The sequence below is a fragment of the Cetorhinus maximus genome, chromosome 21, assembly GCF_964194155.1.
Source record: "Cetorhinus maximus chromosome 21, sCetMax3.hap1.1, whole genome shotgun sequence".
Classification (NCBI taxonomy): Eukaryota; Metazoa; Chordata; class Chondrichthyes; order Lamniformes; family Cetorhinidae; genus Cetorhinus; species Cetorhinus maximus.
This window is the reverse complement of record NC_135899.1, coordinates 66,639,159-66,666,492: the sequence shown is the minus strand read 5'-3', so window position 1 is coordinate 66,666,492 and position 27,334 is coordinate 66,639,159. Positions and strand designations below refer to the sequence as shown.

Below are 27,334 nucleotides of genomic sequence, written 5' to 3'. Positions count from 1 at the left end.
TTTGATCCTTTTGTCTGTGACATCTTTTGATTATCTGCTCCTATCACTGCTTGCTTGTCCCGACAACCACCCCCCCGCCTGCCTTAAACCAGCTTATATTTCACCCCTCTCCTATTTTCACTCAGTTCTGTTGAAGGGTCACGAGGACTCGAAACGTCAACTTTGTTCTTCTCCTGCTGAGTTTTTCCAGGTAATTCTGTTTTTGCCCCGGAAAGGGAAAGTCTGCCTGACCTGTTGAGTGTTTCCAGCATTTTATTTTTTTTTGGTCCAAATATTTTATTAGCCATACCTTGCATGGATTGTTTTATTCGCCTCACACATCTTGCTCCGGGTTCTTCAATGTTATTTTTAGTTTAGATTGTGCTGAATTTCAAGCTCTTGTCTGAATTCGGGTCACTTCAGGTTTTAATAATTGTTGCATTTACAGCCGGCTGGGACTGGATCTAATGACCTCGCCTGAAAAATATTTTTTAAGTCTTTTGCGGATCTTGGCTAAATTTTCAAAGGCTGCCTTCTCTCATCAAAACAGCATCAACAAGTGCGGAGTTTAAGTTATCGACCCAGTGGCCCATGTGTGGCGCCGACTTATTGTCGCATTTTTCAGTTGCCATGGTTGTGTTTGTCGAAGTATCGCTTTTCTGATTGGTGCGAAGGGTCCGGTCTCCGAGCAACGGCGCTCGTGTTTGGGGGAGGAGCGGCTGGAAGGCCGGGCGGAGAATCGAGAAGGTGGCTTAATCGGGACCGTGGTCCAGAGCCCCTCAACAACAGCCCCCTCAAAGCCCGGTAAAAGTGTTGGTAAGTGCCCAAATGTACCCAAATGTGGTGCACTTTCTTAGCGTGTGCCTAAGTAATAGAAAACGTTTATTTTCGTTTCGTCGAGTCGAATCTTCAAATGATAATATTACTGCCTTCATTCAACTACTGCAGGAAGACTCAACGTTGGGAAATGTTCATCTTTTCGAGTGGCAAGGCAAAAACTCCAATAGGTTGCTCCGCAGCCGAGCAAAAAGCAGAAAGGTTCCAGATTGTCCTGAATGACCTGATCCCAACCCAGGCAGCACTAGCAGCCACTAGGGTCAGAAAGGGAAAAATCAACAAAGATTCCTGGTCTTGGTTGCTTCTAATGGCTTGTGCTGGAAAGTGTACTTGGAAGGACATTGGGTGAAAAACCAAATCTGGCTCTGTAATGGTGAGCTTCATGTAGCTAGCTTGCATGTTAATATTCAAATCCAAGATCATAATTGGAGAATATCCTATTTGGCAAATGAACCAGAGGGCTGCAGATTTCATTAGAACTATAACCCAAAAACGTTGATGAATGGGAAACAAATCTGATGGAAACTTGTAAGAAAAATCATTTTCATACCGTACTTTCTAATTTTAAAACCAGCAAAGGACAACCAAAAGATTGATAAAAAGGGAAAATAGAATGAGAGTAAACCAATCAGGAATAGAAAAAAAACTCTTGTAAGAGCTTTTTCAAGTACAAAAAATGAGTAGCTAAAGTAAATGTTTGGCCCCTGAGAGGCCGAGACAGGAGAAACTATCATGAGGAATGAGGAAATGCCAGAAACATTGAAAAAACACTTTCTGTCTGTCTTCATTGTGGAAGACATAAATTACATACCAGAAATAGAGGGTAACCAAGGGCTAATAAGAGTGTGGAACTTAAAATAATTCATATCAGCAGAGAAAAACTATTAGGGAAACTTAAGGGACTAAAACCCAATAAAATTTATAGGACCTGATGGCTTGCTTCATAGTGTTCTAAAAGAGGTAGCTGCAGTGATAGTGGATGCACTGGCTACGATCTTCCAAAATTCCCTAGATTCTAGAATGGTCCCAGAAGATTGGAAGTTAGCATATGTAGCAACTCTATTCAAGGAGAGAGAAAACAGGAAACCCAGGCACTTACCAACACTTTATCAGGCTTTGTGAGGGAACTACAGGCCAGTTAGCCTGTCATGAATCATTGTGAAAATGCTGCAATTCATTATTATGAAAGTCTTAACAATGCACTTAGAAAAATCATAATATGCTCAGACAAAGTCAACGTGGTTTTACGAAAGTGAAACTATGTTTGACAAATTTATTAGAACTTTTTCAGTATGTAACTAGTAGGGTGCAAGAAGGGGGGCCAGTAGGTGTAGTTTACTTGGATTTTGAAAACACAGTAGATAAGGTCCCACACAAGAGGTTAATATGCAAGATAAGAGTTCATGGAGTTGGGGATAATCTATTAGCATGAATGAAGGATTAGCTAATGGACAGAAAGCAGAGAGTAGGAATAAACAGAACATTTTCAAGTCGGCAGGCTGTAACTAGTGGAGTGACACAAGGATCAGTTCTAGGGCCTCAACTATTTACAACCTATGTTATGACTTAGGCAAAAAGGCCAAGAATAATGTATCCAAGTTCGCTGATGATACAAAGCTAGGTGAGATTGTAGGCTGTGAGGAGGACACAAAGAAGTTGCAAAGAGATATAGACAGGTTGATCCCGGGATTAACTTCAGACCTCATATTCGTGCCATCACTAAGATCGCCTTTTTCCACCTCCATAATATCACCCAACTTCACCCCATCTCAGCTCATCTACTGCTGATTCCCTCATTCATGACTTCATTATGTCTAGACTTGACTGTTCCAACCCAGCCCTGGCTAATTTCCCACATTCTACCCTCTGTAAACTTGAGATAATCCAAAACTCTGCTACCCTTGTCTTAACTCTCACTGTCCCTTTCACCTAACACCCCTGTGCTCACTGACCAACATTGGCTCCTGGTCAAGCAACGTTTGATTTTAAAATTCTCATCTTTGTTTTCAAATCCCTCTGTGGCCTTGCACCTCTCGATCTCTGTAATCTCTGCACTTCTATAATTCTAAACAAAAACAGAATTACCTGGAAAAACTCAGCAAGTCTGGCAGCATCGGCGGAGAAGAAATCAGTTAACGTTTCGAGCCTTCATGGCCCTTCGGCAGAACTGAAGCATAGTTAGAAGAAGGGAGAAATATAAATTGGTTTAAGGTGGGTGGGTGGGTGGGGGGTAGTGTCTTCTGGTGCCTCCCTGATTTTAATCTTTGCACAATTGGTGCCCCTGATGTCAGTTGCCTAGGCCCCAAGATCTGGAAGTCCCTCCGACATCTCCCCACTTCACGGCCTCACTTTCCTCCTTTAAGACACTCCTTAAAACTTAACTCTTTAACCAAGCTTTTGGTCATCAGACTAAATATCTCCTTATGTGGCTTGATGTCATAACTTGTTTTATAACACTCCTATGAAGCGCCTTGGTACATTTTATTACATTAAAGACACTAGATTAATATAAGTTGTTGTTAAGTGAGTGGGCAACCAGATGGCAGAAGGAGTATAATGTGGAGGAGTGTGAGGTTATTCACTTAGATAGTAAGAATAAAAAAGCAGGATGTTTTTTAAAAGGCACGAACCTTCTAAATGTCGATGTTCAGTGAGACATGGATGCGCTTGTACTAGGAACACACAAAGTTAGCATGCAGGTACAGCAAGCAATCAGGAAGGCAAATGCATGTTGGCAAGATTTACTTACATTGGAGGTGGTACAGTGAAGGTTTCACAAGATTGGTTCCTGGGTTGAGAAGGTTATCCTGTGATGAGAGGCTGAGTAAATTGGGCCTACAGTCTCCGGAGCTTAGAAGAATGGGTGGTGATCTCATTGAAACATTCAAGATTTTTAAGAGACTTAACAGGGTAGACACAGAGGTTTTTTTCCCCTGGCTGGGGTGTCTGGAGCAGGGAGGAAAGTTTCAGAAAAACGGGTTGACCATTTAGGACTAAGATGAGGTGAAATTTCTACACTCAAGAGGGTTATGAATCTATGGAATTATTTACGAACATACAAACAAGGAGCAGGAGTAGGTCATTCAACCCCTCGAGCCTGCTGTGCCATTTAATAAGATCATGGCTGATCTGATAGTAACCTGAAATCTGCATCCCACCTGCCGCTGATAACCTATCACCCTCTTGCCTATCAAGAATCTATCCACCTCTGCCTTAAAAATATTCAAAGACTGCTTCCACCATCTTTTCAGGAGGAGAGTTCTAAAGACTCACGACCCTCTGAGTGAAAAAATTTTGCCTCATTTGTTTTAAATGGGCAACCCCTTATTTTTAAACAATGACCTTTAGTTCTAGATTCTTCTGCAAGAGGAAATATTCTCTCCGCATCGACCCTGTCAAGACCCTTCAGGATCTTAAAGGTTTCAATCAAGTCGCCTCTTACTCTTCTAAATTCCAGTGGATACAAGCCTAGTCTGTCTAACCTTTCCTCATAAAACAACCCACCCATTCCAGGTATTAGCCTGGTCAACCTTCTACCCAAGAAGGTTGTGTATGCTCCATCATTGAGTATATTTAAGGCTGAGATAGATAAAACTTTGGGAACCAAGGGATATGGGGAATGGTAGGAAAGTGGTGGAGTTAAGGCAAGAGATCACCCATGATTATATTGAATGTCAGAGCAGGCTTGAGGGGCCATATGGTGTACTCCTGGTCACATGGTCAAGAGCCAAATTGCAGGACATCACCAAACTTGAAAAAAATTTGAAAGAAAACAATGTCAATCATGGAGCAGTAATTAAAGAAATTCGTTTGTGATTTTAAAAGAATCTAGCCTGAAGGATGAAGGGAAAGCTATCTCTCCCTATTTTTACAACTTCCTTCAGTTGTCGATGCCCCAAGCTCTGGAATTCTCTCCCTACACCCCTCTGCCTCTCTACCTCACTTTCCTCCTTTACGACACTTCTTAAAACCTCTCTCTATGACCAAGCTTTTGGTCATCTGACCTAATATCTCCTCATGTGACTCAGTGTCATACTTTGTTTTATAATGGTCCTTCTATAAAGCATTTTGGGACATTTCATTACATTAGTGGTGCTATATAAATATAAGTTGTTGCTGTTCCACACCCCTACATGATATTTTATGTGACCTGCCCACTGCTTTTCTGATTCTGGTCTACTGTAAGTTTGCTTCCCTCTCCAGTCCAATGCATCAGCATGGAGTCTTCATCCATCACAGCCCGTACTCTGCAATTCTCTTCATAAACCTTTTTACTTTGTCACCTCCTTCAAAGACCACCTTTACAATGACCACCTAACTAATTTATCTTCTACTTTTGTTTACATGACAACAGTGACCGTATTTCATAAGCTATTCATTGGTGGCGAAGTGCTTTGAAACATTTAGTGTGTGAAAGATGTTCTTACATGAAAGTTTATTCCTTCCTTCCTTCTCTCCCCTACTACTAACTACTGCGAGGATGCAGGGAAAAGGAAAGCCATGGGGCAATGATGTATTTACATCACAATAGGAAAGTTCAGAGGTGCACTAACTATAGAAGCATCAAAAGAGAGAGAAGAAGAATTGAAACACAGAAGCTTGAGTTTAGAGGTGAGAGAAAGCTCACTTCATGGATAAAAAATGTTGTATTCTGCCCTGCTGCATAATTGGAGTAATAATTTGAGTCTTAGATAACTATAGGTTCATGGAGAGTTTAAAAATTGCAAAACTGAAGCAGACAACCAAATATCTTGAGGCAGTTGTAGGAATAGAGGAGATGTGGAACTTCCATTTGATACCAGAAGAGATAGTGGGACCAACAATGTCACAGATAAAAGATCACTAAGGTTAGAGGTACAAAGTTGTAGCTGTTGGTTAGAGTTGTGAGAGAATAAAGAAACTGTGGCCATGAGAGTTGAAAGAAACAAAATGTATGACAGTATTACAGACAGTTATTCAGGCCTAGAGTTTATGTATTAACTATTCAAGTTTGCTTTTGTGTTCGTCATCCAAACCCTTCAATTGGATTGATACTTTGTTTTCCGGAGTATTCAGTCTGAATGCCCAATTTCATTACTATTAGAATGCGATTTGTTCTTGTCCAAAGCATCCTAAGAACAAATATACAATGTCAATAACTGAGGAGAAAGTGCTCAGTCCTAGTCAACCCTTTTAATAATTCTGAAGGTGTTTTTTTCAGTTGATTTCGCAGTGGCAAAATGGCAACGCTAAGTTTAAAGGCAGCTCAAAGGTACTCTGTTCCAGACTGGTTCTCCAACAATAACCAGATTTCAACCAATTCAGAAAGACAGCGTTATATGTCCCATCAGATACGCCAAGAAGGCAGGACCCTGCGGAATGAAACCAACAATCAGGTAAGAGTTAAGACCAGATTTAAACATACTGTTAATGAATGAGTTAATGCACAATTGCATTTTCTAATTTCTTGATGGATTGTGGGTGACCCAATGAAACAAAGATGCTCAATTTGAAGCAGTGTGGTTTACAATTACAAAAACACGGATGCTGAATAATGTGGAATTTTGAGGAAGATACAACTTTTTGAAGATAAATTCTGAGTAAACATAAGACACAGAAAGCATTTTTAAAGTTTCAACAACAGGAAGGCAGGAAGATAATGGCCCCAATTTTGTGCTAGAAATAAGTGAATTATCAGCGCTCAGTTATTAAGGAGTAAATCAGAAAGAAACATTTCGCATCCGCATATGTGCAGTTAAAGGCAGAAATCTGAACATTGCTCTGAGTTGCACTGCTCCTCTAGAAGTTTTGCTATGTAGATTTCTTGCCAAATAACTGCATGGAAACATATGGAATGGTGTGAAGTTGAGATGCTTGCGTGATAGATGCCCAGTAAACATACCAGAAAAAGTTCAAGCTTGTCCATTCTGGTGAAACTGAGTTTTTAATAGTGTGATGAGTCTTTGCTAGAGAACTTATTTGGCAGTAGCTTTGAAAATTAACATTTACAAGTGTGTAACTTCATTCCTTCAAATTTCAATTATCGCTGGAGATTTTTGAAAAAGATACTTTTTTCTCTCTCTCTCTCTATCTATACATGATTGGCCTTGCTAGCCACAGTAAGGCTTCTTCAGTATTCAGGGTTTCAATGTAAAAGCCCACAGAGAGTCTGTGGGCAAATGTAATGAACGGCTTCCATCATTTGTTCGCCACTGCCCATAAAATCAGGGCCAAAATATATTTTTATGTGTTCCCCCCTGAATTGATCAAGACATTTGGCCACAACTTCCGAGCTCCAGGTCAGTGTAATTGGGTGGTACCCCAAAGATGTGCTGGGAAACCCACCCTCCCTGCCCCGGGAAGTTCCCAGGTAAAGTTTGCATGGCAATTGCCTGGAAAGTGCAAACTTCCCTTGGGCAATTGCCCTGCACTGGGAACCATCTGGAAAACATGATTTTAACACTCAAACTTCAGATGGTTCCAACTGTGTTACATTAATAGTTACTCAGAAAAACTTAAAAGGATTAAAACCAGTTTTAACATCTGGGTAACTACTGTACAGACCCACGCTGACCCCAACGGGACAACCCCCACATCCCGAACGCCTGGAGACTTCTCCCACCCACCCACCCACCAACCAACCAACCCCCACCTGGGGACTGACCAGAGGATTGTCCCCTCCTCACAAGGGACTGGCCCCCTCCCCCACCACCGGGACTTCCCCTTACTCCCCCCAGACCCAACTCCTGATTTCCACTACCCTTCCCGACCACCCCCCCACCCCCCCCCCCCCCCCCCCCACAATGCCCCGAGGCCTGACCCAACCCAACCCCCTGCCTGAGGCACAACTCAACCTGACACCCCACCCCCAAGGTCTGACATGACTCTCCCCCACCGACACCAACGTTCCTTACATCCGACTGAACTGCCCTCAACACCAGGCGCCGGGGCATGCTACACTGCCTGAATCCCACCCAGCCTGAGTTGGAATGTCAGGCGAGATAGGATCTAAAAACATTTCAGGTAAGAAACTAGGGGCGGAGTGGCAATCCAACTTGCCACTCTGCAGAAGGTCAGGCCTATTGAGACATGTATTATACAGCTTCACTGGACTAACCATATAAATTCTGTGGCTGCAAGAGCAGGTCAGAGGCTAGGAATCCTGTGACGAGTAACTCACCTCCTGACTTCCCTTAGCCTGTCCACCATGTACAAGGCACAAGTCAGGAGTGTGATGGAATACCCTCTACCTGCCTGGATGAGTGCAGTTCCTACAACACTCAAGAAGCTTGACACCGTCCAGGACAAAGCAGCCCGCTTGATTGACACCACATCCACAAACATTCACTCCCTCCTCCACCGACGCACAGTAGCAGCAGTGTGTACCATCTACAAGATGCACTGCAGGAATTCTCCAGTGGTTCAAAAAGGAAACTCACCATCACCTTTTCAAGGGCAACTAGGGATGGGCAATAAATGCTGGCCCAGCCAGCAAAGCCCACATCCCATGAATTAATTTTTTAAGAACTGGAAACTTTAAAAATAACAATATTGCGTAACATTGTCCATGTATTCACTTAGTCTTCATCTGCATGTTGATCTTCTGGAAAGGTAACACATTACACCCCCACTGTATTTGTCCAGTAGCATGGACAGAGCTATATCCCTCAAGATCAATATATGCAATCAATAAGAACTATAGTTTTTCCTTTAATTTTATGGAAATTTTTACTTTCCATCTCTCTCTCTCACCGTATTCCAATACATTTATTTCTCAATACAAATGATGCAAGCCTTCAGCTGGGTGATCCAAAGTGATCTTTTCCCCCATTTCATGTTCTCAAGGACTACACATGAGGGAAGTTATTCAGCCCACTTACCTCATCTTTCTATAGAAACAAAACGTTTATCATGTAATTAGGGCTATGGCAAAGCAGCAGGAGAGTGAGACTAATTGAATAGTACTTTCAAAGAGCCAGCACAGACATAATAATGGGCTGAATGGTCTCCTTCTGTACCCCATTATTCTATGATTAGGTAACGCAGAAGTATTTTTTCGACTAACTGTATCAAAAGCATATAAATGCATTTGTTTCAGTGATCACACCAGCTGATTATTGTTGAAATCTTTTTACTGAACCAGAAATCAGTCTAGTTTCTTTAGTACTTAACAACTGACTAGAATTTAATTCATACATATAATCATGTTTCTAGCTTTCAAATAGTTGTAATCCTAAAACCAATTCACACGCTTTGTAGTATTTCTACAGCAATTTCCTTGCACCTCTGTTGTACATTTTTCTTGTTCCCTTTATTGTATTACCCGTGACCCAAGATTTTTGCTGGCGCCAAAGGTTTTGTGTGTAAAACGAGCAATTAGGTAACTTTGATAAGTCTTGGCTAGACTCAAAACCAGGTACTAGAGCAACAGAGCAATGTGATAATCCACTGTTCCACTCGGTGCAATATTGCTAAAGCGTTGGATTATTGGAGCTGCTGCTGTCTGGATGAGATGTTAAATCAAGACCTTATTGAGGTGTTTCAAAAGATCTTGTGGAGACATTCAAAGAAAAGCGGAGCGTTCTCCTGATATCATGGACAACAATCATTCATCAACCAACGTTACCAAAACATAAAAGAGCAAGATGTGGAATCAGTTTGGGTAGAGATAAGAATTAGAAAAGGTAAGGAGTCACTTGTGGGGGTAGTTTATAGGCCCCCTAACAGTACTTACACTGTAGGACAGAGTATACAGGAAGAATAAGTGGGGCATGCAAGAAAGGCACTGCAATAATCATGGATGACTTCAATCTACATGGAGATTATACATAGCAGATTGGCAAAAGTAGCCTGGAAAATGAGTTTGTAGAGTGTATTTGGGCCAAATTCTTAGAGCAGTATGTCCTAGATCAAACCAAGAAACAGACTATTCTAGACCTAGTAATGTGCAATGAGACAAGATTAATCAATAACCTCGTGGCAAAGGAGCTTCTTGGTGACGGCGATCATAACATGATAGAATTTCATGTTCCATTTGAAGGGGAGAAGTGTAGGTCTAAGACTAGTATTTTAAAACTAAAAAAGGCAACTATAAGGGTATGAAGGCAGAGCTGGCTGAAGTGAACTGGGAAACTGGGTTAAAAGATAGGACAATAGATATGTAGTGGCAGACTTTCAAGGAGATATTTAATAACTCTCAGCAAAGATTTATCCCAGTTAGAAAGAAAGACTCTGAGAAAATTGCAGCATCTGTGGCTAAATAAGGAAATTAAGGATTGTATCAAATTGTAGATTTGTACAGTGTTTCCTTCAAAGATTAGTGGTCGGTCAGAAGATTGGACAGATTTTAAGAACCCAACAAAGAATGACAAAAAAAAGAGGGAGAAAATAGAGTATGAGGGAAAGCTAGCTAGTAATATAAAAACAGATAGTAAGAGTTTCTACAAGTGTTTAAATAGGAAAAGAGTAACTAAAGCTAGTGTTGGCTCTCTAGCGAGTGAGTCTAAAGAATTGATAATGCAAAACAAGGAAATGGCAAAAGTGTTTAACCAGGATTTTGCGTCTGTCTTCACTGCAGAAAACTGAAAAAACTTCCAAAAGATACTAGAAAATCGAGAGGTGAAAGGGAGGCAGGAACTTAAAACAATCACCATCATCAGGAATAAGGTGCTGGGAAAACTATTGGACCTAAAGGCTGACAATTCTACAGGATCAGATGGCCTGCATCCTAGGCTCTTAAAATAAGTGTCAGCCCAGATTGTAGAGGCATTGGTTATAATCTTCCAAAATTCCTTCGATTCTGGCAGGGTCCCAGTGGGATTGAAAAATAGCAAATGCAACATCTTTATTCAAGAAAGGAGGGAGACAGAATGCAGGAAACTGTAGGCCAGTTAGCCTAACATCCGTCATAAGGAAATTGCTAGAACCCATTATTAAGGAGGTTATAGCAGGATACTTAGAAAATCAGAATAGGATCAGACAGAGTCAACATAGGTTTGTGAAAGGGAAATTGTGTTTAACTAACTTATTAGAGTTTTTTGAGGAAGTAACAAGCAATGCTGATAAAGAGGAACCTGTAGATGTGGTGTACTTGGATTTCCAAAAGGCATTTGATAAGATACCACATCAAAGGCGCTACACAAAAAAGCACATAGCGTAAGGGGTAACATATTAACATGGGTAAAGGATTGGTTAGCTAACAGAAGCAGAGAGTAGGGACAAATGGGTCTATCTTGGGTTGGCAAGCTGTAGAGTGCCACAGAAATCAGCGCTGAGGCCTTAACTATTTACAATCTATATCAATAACTTGAATTAAGAGACTGAATGTATGGTAGCTAAATTTGTCAATGACACCAAGATAGGTAGGAAAGTAAGTGGTCATGAGGAAGTAAAGAGTCTGCAAAGGGTTATAGATAGGTTAAGTGAGTGAGCAAAAAATTGGCAGAGTATAATATGGGAAAATGTGAACTTGTCCACTTTGGCAGGAAGAATAGAAAAGCAGTATACTATTTAAATGGAGAGAGATTGCAGAACTTGGTGGTATAGAGGGATCTGGGTGTCCTGGTACATGAATCACAAAGTTAGTATGCCGATACATCAAGTGATTAAGGTGGCAAATGGAATGTTGCCATTTATTACAAGGGGAATGAAATATAAAAGTAGGGAAGTTTTATTGCAGCTGTACCACAGCTGGTGAGACCAGATCTGGAATTTTGTGTACAGTTATGGTCTCTTTATTTGAAAAAGGATATAATGGTGTTAGAAGCAGTTCAGAGAAAGTTTGCTCAGCTCATTCCTAGGATGAAGGGCTTATCTTATGAAGAAAGGTTGAACAGATTGGGCCTATACCCATTGGAGTTAAGAATGAGAGGTGATCTTCTTGAAACATATAAGATCTTGAGGGCCTTGATAGGGTGGATACCAGGAGGATATTTCCTCTTGTAGGGGAGATGAGAGCTAGGTGATACAGTTTAAGAATAAGAGGTCTCCGTTTCAAAACAGACATGAGGAGAAAGTTTCTTTGTCAGAAGATCGTTAGCATGTGGAATTCTCTTCCCCAGAAAGCTGTGGGCACAGGGTCATTGAATGCATTCAACGCTGAGTTAGATATATTTTTGATAGACAATGGAGTCAATGGTTATGGGGGGTAGACAGAAAAGCGGAGTTGAAACCACAACCAGATCAGCCATGATTGTATCAAATGGTGGAGCTGGCCCCTAAGTTCCATGTTCCTATATTAAATGGCCATTTCTCATTCAATATTTGTAAGACCTCGTGCATAAGTTGTCTCCAGTAATTTACTGCCTGTTATGCAATTTGGGAATTCCCGAGCATAGGAAAGGCACTGATTGTTACTTTATTTGTTCTTTTTTTCTGCAGTCCCCTTCTGCCATTATTCGTGTAAAGATGTACAAACCAACAATGTAATTGCAAAATTCCATGCCAGGGTTTACGCTTTACTTAAGCATATCTGTTGAAACTGTGAACATTTTCATCTTTGTCACAGACTAAATGGGATCAAGAAGACAACAGCACCAGACTCGCCGAACGTATGGATGAGGTAGAGCGATGGAAAGAAGTCTTAGAGAACACTCTTGGCGACATTAACACTGAGATAGATGCTTTAAGCAAAGTAAGTTTGTACTAAAAGTTCCACAATTATGTTGAAACCAGTATCACATCCACACTCTGGGCATTATGGTAATGCAGCACACTGGGGCTTCATGTACTGTGCTGTAGAGAGGCAGAGCTTTGATTCAAATTACAATATTTGAGAGCACCCAGTGGCACGATTTGAGCATTGAGGAGGGGGTAAGTATGTAAGTTCATAAAATGGAACAAAGAGAAATTTTAAACACTTCAAATATTTTGGTACTGCAATAAAAATAATTTATAAGAATCTAATTCCAAACAAGATAGAAATGAAAATGTTCAACCTCTTGATACCACAGTGGGTAGTGCATTGCATGGCACAGCCCCAGTTGTATCAATCATGAAGATCCCAAATTTGATCTTTCCTCTTTCTGAATGGAATGGGAATCCTAGGCCTAAATTTCAACACCCGCCTTCCCCTTCAACAAGTCCTTGGGCTTCCTCGGCCTTGGCATCCCCATGGATTTTGCAGATTTTCCAGCACCAGCTTGCCCCTCCCTCTCACTGCAATTCAAAAGAATCCCCTCCATCCATTGACTGTTGAGGAACATTCCCATGTGTTACTGACAGCAACTAAATTTATATACCCGTTTCCCAACCAGGTAGTCAATCAGACTGGGTGCCATGTGGAACTCTGCAGAGTTTTATTTGCATGATGCCCTGCCTTTTAGATCAGCAGGACTTCCAAGACCCCTGCTTCTGGATTAATCACCCATTCCAGGGCTCCTCCACATCCTTCCTACTTCTCTGTTAATACCAAGGCACTATTCCCAGTCCCCTATTCTACTGAACCACAAGAAGTCAACTGTAAAGCTCTTACTACATCGTCAGTTGAGATTGACCAGTTCAACAAAGACCACATGATACATCTGAGACCCTCCTGGTCTGCATGATTCAGGGATACATTTAGTGTTTAAGTTACCTATAGAGCATATGAATATTTCTAATTCTTTCAACCTGATCAAAAATGATTGCACTATATATTTTTTAATTATGAATTTGTTTCCTATACCCACCTCTCTTGATCTCCCATTTCAACCATATACCTGGCTGAGAAAGAGGGAAGGTCACCTATTCCATGTCCTCTGCTAATGCATCCAGAAGTAACTTTTCACCCTCATTTTGTGCTCTGTGAAGAGGAGTTGCTATATTAGAATTTCCTGTGGAGGAAAGGATGTTCTATATGTACAACTGAACAGATTTAGGTCTACATGCTGATTTCTGCTTGATTTAATCTTTTCTAGAGTAAGGAGGAAGCAGAACTTGCTTTAGAAGCCAAGAATCTGAATCTGGATGTTGCCATTGAGAATCTGACTTTACGGGAAGGCCGACAGGATATTGATCTTGTGACAGATGAAGTGCATGAACAGCTTCTTAAGGAAGTTGAGGTGATCGATGGCTCAAAGAAAGCTCTTCAGCAAAAAATCACTGAAGCCTTTGAACAACTCTGGTATGTGCCACCAGTTGTGAACTATTTTCTGAGTATTTCTGATTATTAGTCACTTATCTTCCATTATTTATACCCAAAACTTCAGGTACAATAACAAATTATCCAAATCCAGAACCTAAAGGCATATCATATGTTCATTTTCATTCAGAACTCTGCAAATGCCAATCCCTAGAGAGTTACTTCTGAGATTAATTTCTTGCTTTCTCCTTTTTATTTTCCCCCCATAACCCTTTTGCAGAAGTACCTAGATTTTGCATTTTGGATTATACATACCCTTACCACCTTTAGGCTCAAATTTGCCAGTGCTTTGTTCACTTTTCTTCACACTGCATGATCTTCAACTCCTCCAAAACTCTGCTGCCCACATTTTGTCCGCTCTCAGTCTCATTGCCCTATTGGCCCTGTTCTCACCAAATACCATTTGCCCCCATTCTCATGAGTGCATTGAATTGAAATTTAAGGATAAACTCCATTACCTCACCCAACCACTGCAATTTATCCATCCCTACATTCTAGCCCATGCCCTGTGTCCTTATGACTTTGGCCTCTTTTCCAATCTCCTTCCATCCATTCCAACATAATGACCAAGCAGTCAGCTATCTGATCCTATATCCTTGAACTCTCTCCCAAAACCTATCTATCTTTTACCTCAACGACAAGCTTCCTTTAAAACCTACCTCTTTGAACAGGCTTTCAGTCACCTCCCTTAATTCCTTTGGCTGCTTGCCATCTGTTTGCACTTCTAACATAGCTTGATAAATTTCCCATATTAAAAATATTATATAAATACACTTTGGTGTCTGTCAGTACCTACTACATAACCAAATCCACGAGGTCACCCTAAAATCAGGCAGTACTTAACCAGTGATAAGGCTGTAAATAATTGCAACTGTGGGATATCCTTGATGCCTTTACATTTTAGCTTCCTCTGTTCAGCTGTCTGGGTCCTACCCTCTGGAACTCTGTAGTATTTAGCTCAGACTTTTAAATTCTCCATATGCAATACTTCTCTTTTAATTGAAGTCCTTGTCTTGCGATCTCTCTAGTGCAGTATGCAGGGGTTTATTAAATTACTCCTTTCCCTATCCACTTAAAAAACATATCTAAAAAGTATTGCTGCTGTCACACCTCTACATAGTTTTCTCCATCAACTGGTGGAGCTGGACATTATTCAGGCTAGTTTGTGTTTGGCTTAGAAACTGGTATACCTCTTGTACTAGTGCTCCCAGTAACATCCTCCTCCTCCAAAAGATGAAACACCATTTATTGCCTGACCAATTCCCAACAAAGAGTAATTGAGTCTGTCGGTCAGAGCTCAAAAGATTTGAACTCACTACCCTGCACCTGTAGATTTCTCTGTCTCTGGTTCTATCATTACTGATTTAAACTTCCTGTCAGATATTGTTCTTGAATGTTATATTATATGTATGCTTTCTTTAGCTATCTGTTTCTAATGGAGTTGCACATAGAGGATTGAAGTGGTGTAGTTAGAAGCTAATGCAGACAATGATGTAATGCCTCCTGATAGAACATCACATGATGCTACATTATGATACATGAACAGTGTTTTAGCAGCAGATTGCTCAGATGTATGTTATACAATATGCACAGAATTATTTACTGTATGTCCTTTTCTTTTTTGTAGTTTGTTGATGGAAGCACGTCAGCAGTTAATCTTTGATATCAACAATAAAAAGGATGCTTTGAATATTGATGGAGTCGCCTTGTCACTCAACAATAACTCCCCAAATATCTCCTTCAAACCGAACCCATTACGTATCCCTCCAGGGTAAGAAATGTCTTTGTATTTCCCAACTCTGATCCTTCTGGACTTTACATCTCTGCATATTTTAATCTCAGTTCTACACTCCCCTTTTCATCAAGGTGCTGACTCATATTTGGGTACAGTTCCAACATGCCATCGACCAGGAAGCACATTGCCCAAGTGGCTACTCTTTCTGTGAACTGAGATATTGACTGTCAACAGGTCATCAGCCAGAGCATCATTGCTGAGACCAATTTTATCTTCGCCTGATATCTATGCACACACACATGCATTGGTAATTGGATATTGATCAGGAGCAGGAACCCTGCTTTATGTTATTTCTTCTTTACCCCAAGGACTCGAAGACTATTTATAACATCCATAATGTTGCTTGGCTGAGATCAACTATGTCAGCACAAACTGGGGGATTGAATTTGAGACAACCACACCTGGTGCTGAATTTGCTCAATGTGCCATTGCAACTGAAGACTTACATACATAACATTGAGTTTATTATTTTTTTTTTGTTTGCTTGAAGTAAATGCTTTCGTGATATGGTTCCTTGCAACATACTAGTGAATCAGGTTTTCCCCTACCTGCTGACATGAAAGGGAATAGTTTCATGAGCAAGGGCAGCCTTTAATACGTTCCCCAAGTGAACATTTTCACATGTGTAAGCCTATAAGCAATGAATCTTGACAGGCATTATCACTATGAACATCACAGCCAAATGGATTTTGTCCTTACTCAATATTCACAGTGTGTGTTTTCCAGCACAGCTCACTAAATATTCAAATCAGAAATGAGAACCCAGATCCTGGGGCCAATTGCTAGCTGAATAACTAACTCAGCATAAACCTGTCACTGATGCTGATACTTTGCTGATCTTTGTGACCCAGTACAAAACTCTGTGTAACCATGTATTTTCCCATTGAACTGTTATGGGCATTCCAGAGTGAGAAATTTCTCATGATCTCTGAAAGGAGAAAAGAAAGATAAACTAAAATTTTGGAGGAGGGACAGATGAGCACAACTTTCAACATTATTTTTTGTTGCCCTGTTATGGGTAGCTCCACCACTAAACAGCAATGGGATATGTTCAGTCGGTACAACAAGGATCGTGCAGATGCAGAGATGAAAGCTTCGACCAGTCTCCGTGAAGCAATTTCAGCTACTATTAAACATGTAAGTTTTAATGAGAACTTGATATCACAAAAGCAGAAATGAATGCCATGGATGTCTGTCTAGTTTGCATTTTCCCATCTCACTAATGCTAAACTTGTGTAAAATAAATGTGGCATTAAGGTTGCTTTGTTCCAGTATCTTGCATTCAAGCTGCAGTAATGCTGACTGTAACTTGTAGTGTACAGGAATGCGAGTGAGAATAAGATATTTTACACTGATTGTGACATAATCACTATACTTATTCACTCAGTGCTGACCTATTGTTTTCTTTGCTAAATGCTGCGTATATAAATAGAGAAATATAAAAGAGGGAGGTTGAAAGAGAGGTTCTAAATTTAGGAGATAAAATATTCACTGTGAATTAATTCTTGCTGAAAAGCGGTGTTTGTATTAAAGGAGGGGATATTTAATGCATGGGCATGATGAGCTGTTACTATTTCTGAGAAAGCTGTCTAAAGACTGCTCACCAACCTGTCTAGGTTGAATTGGGGAGAGAGGCCTATGATCAGAAAGGAATTGCAATTCCTCAGATGGCATATCAGCCTTCCCAGATTCTTCTTCTGCAGCAAAGCCCTACACACCCATTGTCCCCCCACCTTTCTTGTCTAGTGCCAATGGCTTCCTGTACCCCAACAAATGATTGTAAACTTCAGATCTATCCATGGCCTCACCCCATCCGTAATTTCTCTACCTCACTATTTCCCTTCTGCTTTGCAAAGTCTCCTTTAAAACCTGTCTGTGCCTCACTTCTTCATCCTAGCCACTGATTTTCTCTCTTTTCTTCTTCGGTGTTCCTTTTCTCCAAAGTACTTTGAGACGTTCTCTCTGGAAGGAGCACTATATAAATTTAAGTTGTTGCTGTTCCGAGAGCACAACATAGTTTACCACAGAAAAGACACTCAGCTCTACTCATGACCACCTCTCCCATCCCTCCTCTATCTCTAAATTGTCAGATTACAGTCCAATATCCAGTATTAGATGAGTAAAATTTCTTTCAACTAAATTCCCTAGCCACTGACTCCATCCCTCTCCCTGGCAACTGTCTGAGGCTGCACTAGACCTTTCACAAATGTGGTGTCAAGTTTGAACCCAAGATGAGCTTCTGACAACATATCCATGCCATCACTAAGACTGTCTATTTCCACCTCCGTAAGATTGCATGACTCCGCCCCTGCCTCAACTCTGCTACTGAAACCACTAACCATGCCCTTTGTTAGCTCTAGATTTGACTATTCAGTGCAGTCCTGGCCAATCATCTCATGTTCTACCCCCATTGACTTGAGCTTATCCAAAACTCTGCTATCCGTATCTTAAAAGTCCTGTTCACCTATCACCACTTTGCTTGCTGATCCACATAACATTGGTCCTGGTTAAGCAATGCCTCAATTTTAAAATTCTCATATTTGTTTTCAAATTTCTCCATGGCCCCATTCCTCCCTGTCGCTGTTATCTCCTCCAGTCTGCAGGTTAGTAGCAGATCAGAGGCTAGGAATCCTGCAGCGAGTAACTCACCTCTTGACTCCCCAAAGCCTGTCCACTATCTACAAGGCACAGGTCAGGAGTGTGATGGAATACTCTCCACTTGCCTGGATTAGTGCAGCTCCAATAACACTCAAGAAGCTTGACACCATCCAGGACAAAGCAGCTTGCTTGACTTGCACCCCTTGCACAAACATTCACTCACTTGACCACCAATGAACATTGGTAGCAGTATGTACCATCTACAAGATGCACTACAGAAACTCACCAAGCCTCCTTAGACAGCACCACCCAAACCCATGACTGCTACCATCTAGAAGGATGAGGGCAGCAGACAGATGGGAACACCACCACCTGGAAGTTACCCTCCAAGCCACTCACCACCCTGACTTGGAAATACATCGCCATTCCTTCACTGTCACAAGGTCAAAATCCTGGAACTCCTTTCCTAACAGCACCTACACCACATGCACTGCAGCGGTTCAAGAAGGTAGCTCACCATCACCTTCTCAAGGGCAATTAGGGATGGGCAATAAATGATGGCCTAGCCAGTGATGTCCACATCCCATCAATTAATTTTTTAAAATTCTGCTGCTGATGGCCCGCAATGCCTCATGGTTGCCCAGTCTTGAGTTGCTGGTTCTGTTCAAAATCTATCCAATTTAACACAGTGATAGTGCCACATAACACAATGGAGGGTATCCTCAATGTGAAGATGGGACTTTCTCTCCACAAGGACTCCTACCGATACTGTCATGGACAGATGCATCTGCGGCAGGTAGGTTGGTAAGGATGAGGCCAAGAATGTTTTTCCCTCTTGCTGGTTCTCTCACCACCTGATGCAGATCCAGTCTAGCAGCTATGTCCTATATGACTCAGCCAGCGTGGTCTGCACTGGGTGCTACCAAGCCACTGTTGGTGATGGACATTGAAATCCGCCACCCAGAGTACATTCTGTGCCCTGGCCACCCTTAGTGCTTCCTCCAAGTGGTGTTCAACATGGAGGAGTACTGATTCATCAGCTGAGCAGGGGAGGGGGCAGTACGTGGTAATCAGCAGGAGGTTTCCTTGCCCATGTTTGGCCTGATGCCATGAGACTTCGTGGGGTCCGGAGTCGATGTTGGGGACTCCTAGGGCAACTCCCTCCTGACTGTATACCACTGTGCTGCCACCACCTCTGCTAGGATAGTGATGGTGGTGCCTGGGACATAATCTGTAAAGTATGATTCTGAGAGTATGACTGTGTCAGGCTGTTGTTTGACTAGACTGAGACAGTTCTCCCAATTTTGGCACAAGCCCCCAGATGTTAGTAAGGAAGACATTGCAGGGTTGACAGGACTGAGTTTGCCACTGTCATTTCTGGTGCCTAGAAACATAGAAAAGTTACGGTGCAGAAAGAGGCCATTCAGCCCATCATGTCTGTGCCACCCAGAAAAAGATGAAAAGGAACTAGCTGCTCAATTTAATCCCACTTTCCAGCACCTGGTTCGTAGCCTTGCAGGTTACAGCACTTCAGATGTAGACCCAAGTACCTTTTAAATGAGTTGAGCATTTCAGCCTCAACCACCTAAATCGTCAGTGAATTCCAGATGCCCACCACCCTCTGCGTGAAAAAGTTTTTCCTCATGTCCCCTCTAATCCTTCTCCCAATCACCTTAACTCTACACCCCCTGGTAATTGACCCCTCAGCTAGGGGAAACAGGTCTTTACTGTCTATTCTATCTAGGCCCCTCATAATTTTGTGCAACTCAATTAGGTCACTCTTCAGCCTCCTCTGTTCTAAGGAAAACAACCCTAGCCTATTCAATCTTTCCCCATAGCTGCAATTTTCAAGGCCTAGCAGCATTCTTGTAAATTTTCTCTGTACTTTCTCCAGAGCAATTATGTCCTTCCTTTAATGTAGTGGCCAGACCTGTACACAAAATTCCAGCTGTGGCCTAACCGGTATTTTATACAGTTCCATCATTACATCCCTGCTTTTGTATTCAATACCTCGTCCAGTAAAGGAAAGCATTCCATATGTTTTCTTTACCGCCTTATCGACTTGTCCTGCCACCTTCAGGGACCTGTGGACATGCACTCCAAGGTCTCTCACTTCCTCAATCTCTCTCAATACCCTCCCATTTGTTGAGTATTCTCTTGCTTTGTTTGCCCTCCCCAAATGCATTGCCTCGCATTAAGTCAATGCCGGCTAGTCCTTAAAGTTTCATTCCTTTTTTTTTAGACTTTTTAGTGGTTTGATACACTAAAGTGGCTTGCTAGGCTATTTCAGAGGGCATTTAAGAGGGCGTTGCTGGGGTCCAGATTCACATATAGGCCAGACCAGGTAAGGACGGCAGATTTCCTTCCCTAAAGAACATTAGTGAACCAGATGGGTTTTTACAACAATCAACATTTCATGGTCATGGTTTCATGGTCATCATTAGATTTTTAATTCCGGGTTTTTATTGAGTTAAAATTTCATCAGCTGCGTGGTGGGATTCAAACCTAGGTTCCCAGAACATTACCTTGGGTCTCTGGATTACTAGTCCAGTGACAGTACCACTACTCCACTGCCTCCCTTGAAAAGCTTAGACAGCATGTATCTTTTTTTTTTCAGCAATACTCAAGTCCTGTACTAGCAAACGATATTTCCCAAAATTAAGTTTAAAAATTTTTGCATGTAATTGCACTTTAAATATACATTAAGTATAATCTCTAATTAATGTTAATATCAAATAAAAGTTACAACAATATTTAGTTGTTTCTTTCTTCAAGGAAAAGAGGGTAGGAAAAGGTGACCATATTTATCAGAGAACAAAACTGTACAATGTAAAGATCATCAATAAATCCTAATTTATTTTGACAGAGTTATAACAGGACATCAAAAGTTTCAAGTTTACCCCCAGGTCTGTGTTGATCTTACCTGTGACAACAGCGAAGGTGATTTTTTTTGGACCCCAGCGTCCCTAGGCTAAGGAAAGTAAAAATCCTGGGCTCCTGCCCTTAGTGGCTAATAGATGAACCCTCACAACACACCCGCCTCATCCTCACCCCATGCTACTGGAAATTGCAACTGCATGTGGACTTCAAGGAGGAAGGACACAATATAGGCAAATACAAATCCCAACAGGGATCCAGTTCACCTTTGTTTTAATTCCTGCAGTCCATTGAACCCTTATCTATGCTGACCACAATTTCTTGTGCAACCAGCCTATTTTTATTAAGTTCTTCCCCATGACTCTACCCTCCCCTGTTTAAAAGCTTCTATTTTGTGACAAAATAAACCCCAGCTTGAAGATCAGTAATTCTGCACAGCTGGCAGTGTGTGTTAGGTATGTGTCATGATACTTCATGCTTTAAGCTGTTGATAAAAGTCTCTGCCATGTCGAGGAGGGAGAGACACTAAACTGAGTTTTCTCAGAGAAGGTTGATCAGTGAATTGCCCAAAGGTAGCCTTTCACACCCTGTTGCTGATGTCTCAACAGAAGCACTTTGATCAAATTGCAGAGACACTTTGGTGCTGGGGAATGGAAAAGGGAGAAAAAAGACTGTAGAAAATATATTTTTAGTCTAGTCCTGTTGACTTGTGATATGATGTGATGTAACCCAGAAATTTCACAAAGGTCACGTTAACGGAAGGAACCGATGTTCCAACTTGCTGTGCCATGGAGTGTAAGAAGTTGGCACATATCCATGAACCTTCATTCATTTACTAATCTGAGTCATGCCATTGTGGGAATATGCTTCACCACAGTGAGGGAGGGAAAATTAAAGGGCCAGTCATTCCATGAAGAGGAACATATTCTCAAAGCAGCACAAGATTGAACTGTAAATGTCGGGGGTGGGCGGGGGTCTTTCATAAAGGGCAAAGGATTAGCAGGTGGCAAACATCTTTTGAAATTAAGTTTACCTATTGACTCCTGATTTTTGCCTTTGCAGACTGATAACGAAATAGAGGCACAACGGGTTGCCACGGACTTTGCCTTCAGGAAGAGAATTCATGAATTTGAACAGGCGCTTAGTGAATTGAAGTGGCAGGAGAAAAATGTAATGAATTTCATTCTGCTTAGATGTACATTTTCCACATTGATTTGTATTTTAACTTTTTTTGAAAAGAAATATACATTTCTAACCCATTAAAGGACTTTTCTGTAACAAAATGATGCTTACTAGATCAAAGCTAATTCTAATGGCCCGTACTAGTACCGGAATCAAATACCAATGCTGAGCTTCTCGTTGCTATTAAAAAACTTTAGCAGTGGGAGTCTCGTTTAGTTGAACACAGTATTCCTATACAAAGATGGTACTTTGAGCCTTAAGATAGGCAAGGTGGAAAAATAATGTGACATGTTGCACCTAACTTTAGTATAATGCCCATTATGTTGTAGTTCCTTATCAAATCATAACATATACAGCAGAGATTGAAACCATTTAACCCATCATACCTGTTCCAGTGTTAGCAGTTCAACTAAAGCAACCTATTGTGATCCCATTCCCTTGCCTTTTCCTTATATTCTTTTGTATTCCTTTGTAAAATATTTATCCAGTGTTCCTCTCTCTTCCCTACATCCTCTTGAAATCAAAACTGATCATGTTAGTCTAGATTTTGCAGTAGGAGTAAATGATTGAGACTATCAGCACTCACTGCTATTCAATGAGCACAGCGGACAGTGACTTCCGGTGTCCATCCATGCACAATTAAGCATAGAAATTGGGAAATGGCTGTCTGATTTGACCTGCTCCTCCAGAAGTTTTGCTATAACAGCATCTTCTCAAGCGACCAGCATTGAACTACATGAAGGACGTGTCATGATGTTACAGTACTTACCCATTAACCCTGTCAGAAAAAGTTAGGACTTGCCCATTCAAGTGTAAGTTCATTTTTAATGGCATGATAAGTCTTAATTAATACCAAACAATCTCTCTGACGCTGAAAATTTACTTTTACAAGTATTGGGTCTCATTCAGTATTGAGTCTCATTCTTTCAAATTTTGATTATCATTGGAGATTTTAAAAAGAGCAAGTTTTTTTCAAAAAGAAAATACACTTTTCCTTTATGTCACTAATCCCATATTTCTTTCCCTCTTTATTTTAATTTCTGTACAATTTTGCAATGAATTGAATGTTCTAACTTGCATTTCCTAGTTTGGACCTCAGTAAGGATTCTTCTGACTGGTTGAAGAGGCATCCTGTTGCTTGCCTTGTTCACATAGGTCCCAGATATCCTGTAGAGGGCACCACATTTGGACTCCCAATGACCAGAAGTGGTCACGCAAAAGCCTACTAAAAATCTGTGAATAACTGTAAGCATTATGAATGGCACCAACCATTCACTGATGATTGCAAAATCCAAGTCAATGTTTATTATTCCAAATCATTTTTTCCCAATATCTCAAGACTATAGAATTCATTGTCCACTGCTTCCTTCGACAATCTTCAGGTTTTTGGAACCCTAACTTGGCATCACCCAACACTATTTCCTGATTTATCTCATCTTTTGAACTCTTTTTCACCATGGTGATGTCCTACATTAGACTCTTTATTTTGGCTTTGGAACTTAGAAAAAAATATGCCTGTAGTCTACAAAATGCCAGTTTCAAAAATTAAAGGGTTGATTATGTGAAGCCACTTTCTCTGTTTATTATGATAAAACCCTGTTATCTGTCCTTATTCTCACTCAGCTCTTGGAGGAGATCGCAGATCTTGAAGAGGATATTCGACGCCTTGAAGCAGATCTTCGAGCTAAGGCTGCCCCTTTAAAGGTGGCTCATACAAGACTCGAGACTCGCACCTACAGACCTAATGTTGATCTCACCAGAGATGATGTAAGAATAAAGGCTTATTAAGCTGTTTTATGATATTCCCAGCTCATCAAGGAAGCTTAACCAAGAATTTACAGGACTGCGAAGACTTCATGGGTTAAGGAGGCATGCTATTTTGAGCATATTGTTAAGATAATGACAGGGAACTTTGTACTGCATCTGGACAATCTTAATGCTGTCACTATACACAAAGTGAGAAAGACATGTGGAAGTAATTGAGTCGCATTTAGAAGATTAACTGTTCTTGTCCCATAATTTCCTGGTATATTAGCCCCTGTTCAAAAGACTTACTACTTAGTCATGGCATAACAAAGTGGCTAGCTTTATAGATTTTCCATGCAGCACTCGGCCCTGTTGGTTTGATTTTTCAACACCAGTTTTCTCCTCTGCTGAAAACACTAATTTATGATTTCAACAATGTCCACAATTCCCTTTATTCATGTATGAGATCAGCAGACTGTTTTGATTGTGGAAGCATGACAGCCAAGCCAGATTCTACATTTCCCAAATACCCACACACAGGACGGAATCTCCTGCCCCGTAGGAGGCGAGGAAGGAGGCAGGAGGGCATGAAAAGTAGGTGGGTTGGCTTTGGGACCGATGCCTGACACCTTCCTACCTCCAGCAGTAGTAAGTTCTGGGTGGGAAGGCCCATGGTCAACCTTCCCACCCTGCCTCTACTTGACACCCTTAAGTGACCGATTAACGAGCACTTAAGGGCCTATTCCCACCTCCCTTGCAATTTTCAGGGCTCCGGATGAGCTGCTTGCATGTGGCCTGTACCACTGGTCAAACTATGTCAGCTGGAGGGGATGGTCCCTCGATCTGCTCTACTCTGTGCATGATCAAGGGCATGGACATGGGGAAGGGGCTGCCGACCCCCATGGATCCCCTCTCCCTATGACCCCCACCACAACAGCACTTACCCTCTTACCTGGGTCACTCCGCAATCCTGGGATTCCAGGGGATTTTGTTCTGGCAGCAGCCATAGCCTCCTCCGTTAGCTCAGCACGTCTAAAGCTTGAACCTAGGACTTTGTTGAGCCATTTGGCCAGGTAATGTGCAGTTACCCAGTAAATCAGAGCTATTTGGCAAACTGTTCCACCTTTAGAAGATCAGCAAGTAAGTGGCTCTCTGACATTCATTAGACCTATAGCAGTATTTCTGGTATGTAGTCCCAACCCAGTGTTTGGTGCCTCTAACCTGCCTATCTCCTTAGTCAAATGCTGCTGCACCAGTACCCCAGCCTGGGTGTCTTTCCCCACCACAATTTCTGAGGCAAACAAACAAGTTGCAATTACAAATGAGCAAGAACAGGAAAGAGGAAAAGTGAAAAAAGGAGAGAAAAATAAAATAACAAGGAGGGAGGAGAATGGATAGAGAGAAGTGAACGAGGTCGGAAGCGTATTCGGTGACTCCAATAAGCACAAAATAAATTGGAAGTTGGGTGTGGTTTTCAAGTTGGGTGTGGATGCATTGGTAGTAATCTTCCAAGAATCCTTAGATTCTGGAAAAGTCCCAGAGGATTGGAGAATGGCCAATGTAGCACCCTTATTCAAAAAGGGAGGGAGACAAAAAACAGGTAACTATAGGCCAGTTAGCTTAACATCACACATTGGGAAAATGTTGGAGTCTATTATAAAGGATGTAATAGCAGAGCATTTAGAAATACATAATCTAATCAAGCAGAGTCAGCATGGCTTCATGAGGGGGAAATCATGCCCAACAAATTTATCAGAATTCTTTGAGGAGATAACAAGCAAGATAGATAAAGGGGGACCAGTAGATGTAATATATTTGGATTTCCAAAAGGTGTTCAATAATGCACCACACATAAGGCTACTTAATAAGATAAGAACCCATGGTGTTGGGGATAGTATATTAGCATGGAGAGAGGATTGGCTAACTAATAGAAGACAGAGAGTTGGGATAAGGGGGACATTTTCGGGATGGCAACCTGTAACTAGTGGAGTGCCATGGGGATCAGTGCTGGGGCCTCAATTATTTATGATATATATTAATGACTCAGATGAGGGAAGTGAATGTACTATCGCCAAGTTTGTGGATGACACAAAAATAGATGGGAAGGCAAGTGGTGAGGATGACACAAGTCTATAAAGGGATATAGACAGGTTATGTGAGTGGGCAAAAACTTGGCAGATGGAATATAATGTGGGAAAATGTGAGGTTATGCACTTTGGCAGGAAGAATAGAGGAGCTGAATATTATTTAAATGGAGAAAGACTGCAGAAGGCTGCAGCACAGAGGGATTTGGGAGTCTTTGTGCATGAACCCCAAAAAGCTAACATACAAGTTCAACAGGTAATAGGGAAGGCAAATGGAATGTTGGCCTTCATTTCAAAGGGAATGGAGTATAAAACTAAGTAAGTCTTACTAAAACTATACAAAGCACTAGTTAGACCACACCTAGAACACTGAACAATTTTGGTTCCCTTATCTAAGGAAAGATATACTTGCATTGTAGACAATCCAGAGAAGGTTCACTAGGTTGACCCCGGGGATGGAGGGATTTTCTTATGAGGAGAGGTTGAGTAGGTTGGGCCTATACTCAAATGGGGTTTAGAAGAATGAGAGGCAGCCTTATTGAAACATATAAGATTCTTAGGGGGCTTGACAGGGTAGATGCTGAGAGGTTGTTTCCCCTTGTGGGAGAGTCTAAGACCAGAGGGCATAATCTCAGAGTAAGGGGTCGCCCATTTAAAACAGAGATGAGAAGGAATTTCTTCTCTCAGAGGGTAGTCAATCTGTGGGATTCTTTACCTCAGAGAGCTGTAGTAGCTGGGTCATTAAGTACATTCAAGGCTGAGATAGACAGATTTTTAATCAGTAAGGGAATCAGGGGTTCTGGGGACAAGGCAGGAAAGTGGAGTTGAGGATTATCAGATCAGCCATGATCTCATTGAATGGTGGAGCAGACTCGATGGGCCCAATGGCTTACTTATGCTCCTACATCGTATGGTCTTATGATCAATTATGATACAGGCCACTGGTTTGCAATTTTCATGGAAGATGAAAGGACTAATTAAATGGGACCCCTAAGCACAAGTAAAAATTCTTAAATGCAATGTAATGGAAGCAGAATTTGATTAATTTTGTCCCATAAACTGGTGATCTTATAGATATAATGAATGTGATCCCAAACATCCATTTTTTTTTAAAAATTTCATACAACTGCATTACTC

General features: G+C 41.3%; 1 protein-coding gene across 1 annotated transcript in view; it reads left to right on the top strand.

Annotated features, from left to right (window-relative positions):
• Positions 1-696: 696 nt before the first annotated feature.
• Positions 697-27,334, top strand: part of tekt2 (tektin 2 (testicular)) — a 33,011-nt gene continuing 6,373 nt past the window's right edge. Inside the window, exons 1-8 of the mRNA XM_078566288.1 lie at positions 697-795; positions 6,017-6,191; positions 12,302-12,427; positions 13,692-13,897; positions 15,543-15,686; positions 16,733-16,847; positions 22,248-22,355; positions 23,991-24,134. Coding sequence (XP_078422414.1) covers positions 6,036-6,191; positions 12,302-12,427; positions 13,692-13,897; positions 15,543-15,686; positions 16,733-16,847; positions 22,248-22,355; positions 23,991-24,134 — 999 coding nt within the window. The 5' untranslated portion in view covers positions 697-795; positions 6,017-6,035. The remainder of the gene's footprint in view (positions 796-6,016; positions 6,192-12,301; positions 12,428-13,691; positions 13,898-15,542; positions 15,687-16,732; positions 16,848-22,247; positions 22,356-23,990; positions 24,135-27,334) is intronic.